The sequence below is a fragment of the Xyrauchen texanus genome, chromosome 46 (assembly GCF_025860055.1).
Source record: "Xyrauchen texanus isolate HMW12.3.18 chromosome 46, RBS_HiC_50CHRs, whole genome shotgun sequence".
NCBI classification, from domain to species: domain Eukaryota; kingdom Metazoa; phylum Chordata; class Actinopteri; order Cypriniformes; family Catostomidae; genus Xyrauchen; species Xyrauchen texanus.
The window spans coordinates 23,128,155-23,139,635 of NC_068321.1; the positions used below are offsets into that span (position 1 = coordinate 23,128,155).

Here is an 11,481-nt window from a genome sequence, read left to right on the forward strand (position 1 = left end):
TAATGAAAGCATTTGTAGTTGTATAAAGCTGCTAAAACGTATTTCAAATAATTCCTGAAGTGATGTGATTTGTTTGGTGACGTTCTTCAGGCACTAAGCAGGTGATTAATGGAGGGATTTTGCCATCTATAATTAGTAAAGTTAGTGAAACCACATACTCGCTGGTGAAACCTCCTCGCTTTGGACGAATAATCAGACACAACCAGCATGGGCAATTTGAGGAGATCACCAAATTCAAAAAGACTGAGGTAAGTAATATTATGTTTGGTACTTATGTCTCTGTAAAAATGCAGTAACGTATACATCTAAGATTTTAAATGTTCAAATATTACTGGCAGCAAAAAATCAGTAACTGCTTTTACAGTATTTGAACATTTCTCAATATACTTTCAGTAAAGTTTCTGCACTTGTGATGCCATCTCTGGCCACAAGTGTGCGCCATCATTAGTGCATGTTTCATAAGTACATTATATAAGTGATCACTGTGCAGTATTCTCATAACATTCTGATCTTTCCTTGCTGAATCTAAATATGTAATAAATTAACTGGGAACAAATATAGCTATAATTCATTCAAATGTGATTCAAGAGTATTTATGATAGTTTTAGCTGCTACATTATTGTTGTTAATAGCCCTTTGTTATCTGATTATAAGAGAGTTTATTCATATGTTTGCACTTGTGTGTTCAGCTGGATGCTGGTGCTGTCTATTACGAGCATCAAATGCCATCAGAGCCCTTCTGGGTCCTGAAAGATTCTGTCGAGCTGGCCTTCTCATTTACCGAAATAACAAACCTGAGTTACATCCTGCCAGTCGTTGTATCATACTACGCAGCCCATCAAAATGTGTCATCTCAGCTCTGGAAGAACAAAGGTAGCTGCCAATTAAATGCATTTTCCTAGCTTCTTTATTTAGAGTACAGTAGAGAGAGGACAGAAAATGTTGTGGGAAGGAGGGCAGAATTGGACAATGTTGCATGCTGGATTTGAACTCGGTCACCCATACAAGCAGCACAGCTCAATGTGTATGTGTACTATCCACTAGGCCACATTTTATTTTTATAGGACTTGATAGGATTTTTATTATAATACATAATATTATTGTTTAATTGTTCATTGTACTATATAAATATTTGTAATATATGAAATAATAATAATTTGGTGGATACATATGATAATAACAATTTATTTAATAAATAAATATGCAGTAGTATATAGACTTATATAACATAGAATATTAGTGCGTATCTCTATTTCAGAAGCATACTCACCCTAAAGCGGCTTCCACATGCCAGTGTCAAGCGCTGTGTTGCCCTCTATATGAAAAGCATTGCAGAAACCATTGGATAACCATGGATAGAGCAATTTTATGAGTTTGTCTGGCAAGACAGGGTAAGGCAGGGGTGCCCACTTTTTAGTGTTATGATCTACTTTTCAAATGACCAGCTCAACAAGATCTAACAATGACCTACCAACATTACAATAAACACAGAACACCCACAGCACAATAGATTTCAATAGACTTAGGGTATCTACCTTATTCTGATGACTTGCACCAAATGGAATCAGACAGTTCTGCATAATCTGGGCAGTAGCTGCTGGTAGCTAGTCTCAAACAGGCCTCCAAATTGTCATCAGTCATGGTGGACCGGTGTTTGGGTTCAATCATCTTCATATGGCTGATTCACATAAATAAGTTGAGCCAAACAATGCAGTCAATGAGGTGGCACATTTTCTGATATTTGGATACTTGTCTTCTGCAAGAAGGTTCCAAAACTGTCCATGAGAGGCCCTCGCCTTCACCTAAATGTCAGTCTGCAGTGTTAAAATGTCCTCCTCCAGTGCTGATGGGTTCATCTGAAACAGCTTTCCCATATCTGAGTCCAGTGAATCAACCCTCCAAATGGAAAGCACATGAATGTAGCGGTTGGCTCAAGTAAAGCAAAGTCTTGAAAACGTTTGTCAAAGTCTGACCTGACCTTTTCAATTTGCTCAAAGTAGCGTTTATCCAGATCACATGCAATGTTCTGGAAGTTCCCCATTTCGTGGCGCTGCAGCTTAGATGTGAGTAACTGTAGTTTTTGTTTGAAAGCTGAGCTGATCATGTTGACCACCGTCTTCTATTTACCTCGCAGCTCTAAATATGTCTCGTTCAGCATAGCTATAGTTGGAATAGCTATACTTGTTTGGCAGATCAGTCAAATGCATTCAGAAAAGGACATATTGGGAAAATTCTGCATGGAAATGGTACATTTTTTGCTTTTTGCTTAGTATCGTACTCATTTTCAGATGGTAAGAAGCTACTGAGCATTACTGCTAGCTAGCTTTGCAAGTTTGTGCTCTGTGCTCTGAAGCCTACATAAGCCATGAATTTCCTTAAGTTAGTTGTTATGGTAACCGAATATAACAAAAATCTCGACAGCGATGGACTGGACATATTGCTCGTCAATCAAATGCAATCAAACAGAAACCGTAGGGAGGAGAAGTGTGGAAATAAAAAAATCTAATAAAATTACCGAAAGCATATTTAAATGACGTGTGATCATCATTACCTTTGCGATCGACTGATAGATTGCGATCGACCTATTGGGCACCCCTGGTGTAAGCTTTGAACAGTAAACAATAGCCGCTTTTCCACCATCAGGCCAGTGTGAGCCAGGGCTATCAAAGGGGCCAATAGCCCCAGACCTCGAGCCACGAGACCAAAATCAATCTGCATTCCCACCATTGTGTCAACAACACCACAGTGTTCATAAACTTCCCCATAATATACCGCCCTGGCGCCAACATCACACATCCTACCCATTCCACAAGCAAGAGGGAACTCAAGCTGTGGTATTAGATTCTTGAGTTTAGGTATCCCTCGAATTGAACACAGACTTGTACTGTGCCTCCAATTTCTTTTACATTTTTCCGAAACCTGTACCGCTGTGTGCTGGTTACACAACTTGGCAAGTTCAGCGACAATAAACATAATCATGTCTTCTTTCGGCAGAAGCCTTCGATCTGACGTTGCACGTTTTCATTAGCCTAAATCTTCAGAAGAGCCCTGATTTTGTCTACCAGTACTGAGGATTCTCCATTCTCTGTTGATCTGTTGATGTAAGCAGATAGCTAGATATGAACATTTTTTAAATTAATATCTTGGTGCTGAAACCTCTGACCTGACTCCGCCTTTGACATTGACCCTGCCTCAATTCCCAGTTGGCCTTCTTTGGCCGAAGGGTAATCGGTGGACCAAAGGCCATTAGCTGTTGGCCCCAAAGAAGCCCAGAGGAGGCACAATGAAGCCACGGAAGTGACAGTGGGAACGCAACTTGCCCGGGCACGCACTAGCATGCCCTCATTTAGCCCCATTGTGAAAACGCGGCTATTGAAAACATTTATTTGCACTTAGAAGAGGTAAATATTTATGAATATGAAATGTATTGTCTTTTTATAAAGTTTGACTGTTTATAAATATTTCTTGTTACTTTGTACTGTGTGTGAAAATCACTTTGCTGTAAAGTTGGACCTGTAGTTGGAAAAAAACGGTAATCAATGGCTGATGCATTGAAATGCAGACACTTCACTCCATAGAATTTAATATATTCTGCAGAGTTGAGTTATGTGGAAGCCGCTGTAGAGCCACCCTTATTTTCATGAGATTATGTTAAACCTTCACTTTTCCGAATATGAGAAAATATTAATAATTTCCCATGGTGTTTTGTTAATGTATTACAGGTGCATCAGTGGTACAGGGTCAGTCTAAAGTGATTGACAGCTCTGTTCTGGATGCCTCCAACCTGTTGGCCAGTCTACCTGAGCAGGACCAGGCAGGTCAGGATATTGTGTACGAGGTGCGACAGTTCCCCATTCATGGTGGACTTATGCTCGGAGGGTCTGACCTGCCCCGTGACACTCCCTATTTCCTGCAAAACGACATTACACGGGGAAATCTGGAGTACAGCCACGATGACTCAGGTGCATCTTCGGATAGCTTCTCTTTCAGTGTCCGTTTGAGCCCCAGTGGCCGCATCACACTGGCCCAGCCCAGTGCCTTGGTACTGGAGGAAATCTTTTTAATCTCCATCAGACGGAGAGACTCGAACCCACCAAAACTATTAAACCTGAACATGCTCCTAGAGGCACTGCAGGGTTCCACGACAATCATCTCCAAATATTTCCTCAACACAATCGACCAGGACAGCACACATGACGAGGTCCGATTCACCATCACTAAAAGCCCCGCTAATGGATATCTCATCTACACAGACACCGGAGACAAGATCAGGCAGTTTAGTCAAGAAGACGTAAATATAGGGCGAATCGCGTTCGTCAGTGATGGAAGTCTGTCCGACGGGTTCATGGAATTTACAGTTTCTGATGGGAAACACCAAACGGATCCATACACGTTGCATATCAGAATCCTGGCCAGGTCTTTAGTACTCAAAAAAGCTCCGGAGATTCACGTTAAACAAGGAGACGATGAGACGCTGATCACCGAGGACATGCTTAGCACTTCAACTGGAGGGCCTGTCGAGGAAGAGGTACTCTATAAGATTACCAATGTTCCGAAGTATGCCGCAATAATGGTGGACCGACAGCCCACCTCGGCTTTCACGCAGAAACAGATTAAACAAGGAAGAGTTAGTGTCCGTTTCGTAAAGTCCACCTCGCCAAGGGATAGCGTGGCATTTGTAGCCCAAAGTCGAGCAGCAAATGTTTCCTCTGTCCTCAACATTACCGTAAAACCTCTGGCTAAGGTGGCCCAGAATCCCCTGTTCCCAAGAGGGGCTACCATACTGGTGGACAAGATGTTGCTGGATGCTACCGCTCTAGCCAACAAGACCAGAAGTTCTCCAACCTTCAGCATGATCCAGCAGCCGCAAGGAGCTCGGTTTGTCAAGAGGGGTGGGCCTGAAGAGGGCCAACCCATGAGCTCCTTTACCCAACTAGACTTGGATGAAGGACGAGTCGCTCTGGAGATCTTAAACACAACTGGGGGACAAAACATTGGAGATCAGGCTCAAGATGAAGTCCGCTTCCTCTTAAAGGATCACGGCGTGCCTCCTGCCGAGTGTGTCTTGGCGTTTAAGACGGCTCCTTACGATCCTTTGGGAGTTTATGGCGCGACTTTGCTCGAAGTTCCGCCAAAAGTGTCAAGTTCCGATAAGAGTCATGGAGGTCAACCTGAACCCACTTTTAGTGGCACAGCAGCAACCCCTGTGGTGTCTAGACGGAATACGCTGTGGGCAATCCTTATTCCAATCCTTGTAATCCTCCTCCTCTTGCTCGTCGCTGCACTGCTCGCCTACTACCTGGTCCGTCGCAACAAAACCGGGAAACACAACGTACAGACTGTGGCAGCAAAGCCGAAGAATGGAGAAGTAAGTCAGGAGATGTTCAGGAAAACCGATCCTGCAAACAACATCCCCATGTCTAACATGGACTCCAAAGGGGCTGATCCTGAGTTAATACAGCACTGTCGGACAACAAACCCGGCACTGAAAAAGAACCAGTACTGGGTTTGAGATGTAGAGGCAACCACAGTTTATAATTTGGTTAAGTGCATTTTCTGGGTCTTGAATAGTCATTTCATAACTTCCTTGAATCATTCCAGTCAGTGTTATCCAGTTTTCTTGTCATATTGAAGCTTATAAATTAAAGTTTTGCACATATCTGATTCTAAGTGTTTTTAGTTGTTACAACTAGAAGTCTGTGCTGATTTGCTAAATGTCACATGGTAATTTTTCTACAAAGAAGTCAACTGAGGTGGAATTAACCAACTTTTATGGTACTTTTTGGACAAAAACATAATATAATATGTTTGAACAATCCTTTGTATGTATGTTTTGTCAGTAATTGATTTAAGATCTCATTTTCAGTGTTATTTACTTTCATGTTTTATGTTTGTGTGGCTTTTAAACACAGATCCAAATTGATGTGCCTTTTTCTCAACAGTCTGTTTTCTATGTGACACATTGTGTGATTAATTGATTTGACTATTTTGCACCTCTGTGTTCACTTTTTAATTTTTAAAGGAATGTTTAGAGTTCAATACAAATTAAACTCTCTCGACAAGCTGTTGATTACTACCAATTTTGTGTCGTCTTTCAGTACAGAAATGCACTTACAATGCAAGTCAATGGGGCAAGGCATTGTAACAGAATAAACATTAAAACATACAGTTTTGAAGTATAGTGACAAGGATTGAACAATGTCAACTTGAGACTAATGTGATAGACTGGCTTTCCAACCTTGTTTGTGCAAAGTTATATTAAATCATTTAACTCGTCATGACCGTGTAAAGCCAGAAAGCGCATGCACTTTATCACGATAGGCGCAATATCAAATTAATCCGCTTAGAAAAGTAGTCTCACTGCAACAAAGACTATTTAGACAGCTTTACCACTCAAAGAACACACATTTTTGCTCCGAAAAATTCATTTCAGTACTGATACACAGAAGAGGCTTTAACCTCTTCTGAATGGCTTTCCTCATAGACTTCCATTGTAAGTGCATTAGTGTAAACACATTTTTTCTTTTTTATTTGAAACCAAGGGTGTAGATTTGGCTTGAACATTGGGGGGACTGAATCGTGAAGCATTAAACCATGTTTCCACTGATCATGGTATAAGTAATGGGGGGCTTGTTTTGATTATTGGGGGCTGTTTCAAACAGAGGAATAAATCGAAATTATATTCTGTGTAATCAACTGCATTGCACAGATGCTGTCAATAGAGCTTATGTCATATTGAACCTGTAACATTACTTTAAAAGTCTTCGTTTTGTCCAATTATTTTTTTATATATATAAAATATTGTTCATATTGTGCCTGTTCAAGAAGAGTTATTTCTTGTATCATACATATTTTCAACACATAAACTGCAATGTTTTAAGAGTTTAAGAGTGTAAATGAGGATTCATATTTTTTAATTATCATATCAGTATTTTGTTTGAAAGAAAAACAATAACTGTATCTTTTTCCGCTCTGTTTGTTGTATTTGTTTTGTTTGTTAATGCTTTAATCCAATGCACTGATTACAGGCACTGAAAACTGTCAAATATTATCCTGCAGAACTGAAGCCACACACAGGAAGTGACTCTGCAGTCGCTGTGTACACCCTGTGTCGTGATTGGCTGCAGGAAAGATATGAGGTCATAATTTTTTCCTCAGGCTGTGGCATCTATTTTCCAGAGCTGTTATTCGGTCTGCTTTGAGCTCGTTTTACAATCCGGCAACTTTTGTTTTAGATTTAATTACAGAACGTCAGTCAGTTGTTTGCGTGGCTGAGCTTTCTTTAGTTGCAGAGGGTGCAAGTATGTTTGAGCAGACGTTTTACAAAATCAAGTCGAGAGTTTACAGAAATATCTGCCTATCCTGATAGAAAATATCATAATTTCAATGACTGACTCATATCATTAGTTGTTTAAAAGGTTGTTTGGCTGTAGTAAAGTCCCTGATTATCATATACCAATTCTTTAGAAGCATTCCAGAGTTTTAATGACAGAGAGACACGGTCTGTTCCCAATGTACTGCATATGGAATCAATATCACTGTTCACTGTTCAAAATACATCTTGTATTTTTCCCTATTCTTTAGTAAGCTAGTGTTAATTGCATATCCTGGGTTTACAATAGCCCATCTGAGACCTCTCAGGACATTTTTTATCTGTGATTCTGCAGAGCAGAATGAAATCACATTACAACTCAGGACATCAATGTTTTTTGCTCTCTGGGTATTTATGGGAATATGTCAACTTAAAGGGATAGTTCACACAAAAATACAAATTCAGTCATCATTTTCATTCAAACATATATGCAATGAAATTGGATAGTGACTGAGGCTGTCAGTAACAAACTTTGGCCTAATGTCGCCTTTTGTGTTCCACTGAACAAAGATAGTCATACAAACAATATGAGGGTGAGAATAGGATGACAGAATTTTCATTTTGGGGTGAGTTATCCCTTTAAACCCTAAATCATCACACAACTCCTTTTTTTTTAATATTGGATTCTGCTTGCTTGTAAATATGATTTCAAATCACATAACCTGACAGATGATTCAAAATGCACTTTTCTCCAGCTCTTCAAAGATTTCATTTTTTTGGGTGAAACATTTCCAATGTTATAATTTATATTTTTTTACAGCTAAATTCACTTTAGTTTTGTGCTTCATAAAGTTTCTGTTCCTGAAGGATAAAAATGTCATGAGGTCCCAACAACAAAATTAATAAAATAAATTAAATTAAAATAAAGTGTGTTTTTCTGCATCAACTGTGTTAAATGTTTATGTGTTTTAAATGTGTTAAAGTTATATATATATAAAATAAGAAAAAATTAAAAATATTACAAATGTATGTATATATATATATATATATATATATATATATATATATATATATATATATATATATATATATATATATATATATATATATATATATAAAAACATGTAATATTTTTTCATATTTTATATCATTGTTATTCCTTTAAAATGTTTAAGTTATACAAATAAATTATCAAAAATAACATTCAGCACATTTCAATATCAAAACCCTAATTTCACAATCATGAAACATCCTAATAAACAGGAAAGTTCACTCGTGGTAGTCTGACTGTGGCAGATTGCTATGGCTGGTTGTGACCAGCGGAGGGCGCACGGGTGTCCTTCAGTATTTAATGAGCTCTGATCTGCGCTCATTCTTTCCTACTAGCGGCCTTTTCACTCTCTTCAGAATTTCTTGGCGCGTTCTTCGGAAGGTTGAACACATGTTCTTGCTTATCTGCCACAGAACTTTTTATTGTGTTTAAAAGGTCACATTTATTTTACTTATTTTAATTCGAAGTGTCACTCCGCATATCGTGCAGAGATCAGCCAATCAGATCGTGTTCTGCATACAGACGCCACGCCTTCATTGAAAAATGTGGCATAGAAGCAGGAAGAGAGCGTGGAATTATGAGGTCACTATAACAACAGTGGCGAGAGATGTGTTGTACAGAATGGGGATGCAGGTTTGCTTAAATTCTGAATGGATTTGCTTTCTGATATTTTAGTATTTTTCACAGATCAGTGGTATTATTCCATAACAGTGTTTCTCTACTCTGGTGGTTTTAGTTATAATCAGGCTAATTTAAAGGTGCCCTCATTAACTTTTGTTTTTGTGCCATCTTGGATTTGCACTGACACCTAGCGGCTTGAATGAAGCATCATTTAAAATCAATAGTTTTCCGTTTCAGGTGCCATGGTAGAATTTTAGTATTCACAGTCAGTCATGATTACTTTAATCGATGTGTGAAAGTGTAAATTAACAGGACGGTTACTGAGATTAAACAAGTAGTATTAAGTGGCTGGTCATGTGATTCTAACATGGCCGCCCCCATGTGCGGACCCTCTCCATGTAGATTAAAACAGCTTTTATAAGGGTACTGATATAAGAGTGGTCATGATTTCCTACATATATTGGAAAATTACAATTCATGTCTTTAGGATTTGTACTTTTTTAATGAAGAAAACTTAGTCAGTGTAACTTTAAATAAGCTAGTTTATTAGGAGCATATATTATTGAGCATATGTTAATAGCTGGACTGTTAATGAAATGTAAAGGTTCTTGTGATCATAATGAATAAAAATCATATTAAATGCATTCTTGTAAAAACTGTCGGTACTGATGCAGGTGTTGATGTCGGCTGGTTTGCACATGTCCAAAGATCTAGAATTCAAATGCAGAACTTGTAAACATTTGCATAGAAATGCAGAAGGGGTTCTTTGTTTGCTTTCAGTGGAGGATAAAAAAGAGAGATGTTAGGGTTAAGAGAAGAAAAGCAGGATCACCAGCATGTGTGTGTTTGCAGATAAATGTAATTTTGCACATTTTAAAATTGCACTATACTTTAAAATGTCCTTTACAAATAGACAGATTATTCAGTCAATTATATACTATAATGAAAGTTACCTGATATACCCTACTTGCCACCACAAAGCTTGGGCGTTCTAAGTGGTTGCATGGCATTGTTAGTCTGTTGCTAAGGTGTTTTAAGTGTTTAAGCGCATTGCAGTTGCTAAGGTGTTCTGAGTCGTTTTAGCGAATTGCAGTTGCGAGGGTTCTCAGTGGATATAGCACATTGCTATGGGGTTGCTAAGGTGTTCTGAGTGGATTTAGCACATTGCTAGGTAGTTTCTATGGTGTTCTGAGTGGATTTAATGCATCGCTACGTGGTTGTTAAGGTGTTCTGAGTGGATTTAAAGCATTGGTATGGAGTTGCTAAGATGTTCAGAGTGGTTTTAGCGCATTGCTGAGTGGTTGCTAAGGTATTCTGAGAGATTTAACACATGCAGGACCAGATATACTTCATATGAAATCAAAGAACGAACGGGTATGATGTAATTTAGAGCTAAATCTGTCCAAAAAGGTGTTTTCGTTTTGGTGGTTCGTAACAGCTCAACTGGTCAATCTTTTTCTTTTTTTATTCTAACCAGCTGCTAAACACCTTCTTACTGCCATTGGTCCATGTCTTCGGTAGGTGTGGCATGAAGCTCCACCTGTTACTTTGTTTACGTTTTTCAGTCAGTATTCAACATGAACACACCGGCTAGCAAAACCATATCATGCGATTTTATGTTTCGTATAATTCGTCTACAAAAGGAATCAAATTTATTCAAATACTTTCAAGTGGCCATTCACTCATGTGCCATCTACAGCGAAAGCCACTTAACACTTTTATACGCCCATCGTTGAAGTAGTATCAGTATCATCATAAATTATAATAATAGTGTGTAATCATCGCATATTATGGCCATGTATACGTACGCTATACATATACGCTATACACGTTAGCGTCATAAATTCAGAATGTAAACTAGACAGATTAAAAATGTTCTACTGTATATATTACTTTAAATCATCTTCGAGTGGTTAAAACAGCTTCTCTTACTGACCTACTTTTACTGAATTCTATGAATTCTACTCATAGAATGAGGCATGTACTCATTGAGAACACATTTTAATGTCACATTAGTTAAGGTTTTACTGAGCATCCTTATTTAAATGCTCCTCTAATCGCCTCCCATAGCAGTGTAACCGGTGTCTGAATGTTCGCAAACAGTATACCGTTGCTCAGTTGTTTAGAACTTCTTTTTACCTCTGAACGAGGAATGAAGAAGAACTCCTCCGGAAGTAGATCGGGCTTTTAGGCAGTTCATTATAGCGCATTGCAGTTGCTAGGGTGTTCTCAGTGGATTTAGCTCAATGCTAGGTTGCTGCTAGGTGTTCTAAGTGGATTTAATGCATTGCTAGGGGGTTGTGAAGGTGTTCTGAGTGGATTTTGAGCATTGCTAGGTGGTTGCTAAGGTATTCTGAGGGAATTTAATGCATTTATTGGCTGTTGCTAAGGCATTTTAAGTGGTTATAGTGCATTGCTAGGTGATTCCTAAGAGATACTGAGTGGATTCTCTTACAAAGATTTTGTGTTTTGGGAACCTAGCCACAGATTTGTTACT

General features: G+C 38.7%; 1 protein-coding gene across 1 annotated transcript in view; it reads left to right on the forward strand.

The window, feature by feature from the left end:
* LOC127638459 (chondroitin sulfate proteoglycan 4-like) overlaps positions 1-8,241 on the forward strand; it is a 67,073-nt gene extending 58,832 nt beyond the window's left edge. The window contains exons 8-10 of the mRNA XM_052119997.1: positions 91-248; positions 690-873; positions 3,723-8,241. Of these exons, the coding sequence (XP_051975957.1) occupies positions 91-248; positions 690-873; positions 3,723-5,512 (2,132 nt within the window). The 3' untranslated portion in view covers positions 5,513-8,241. The remainder of the gene's footprint in view (positions 1-90; positions 249-689; positions 874-3,722) is intronic.
* The last annotated feature ends 3,240 nt before the right edge of the window (positions 8,242-11,481 follow it).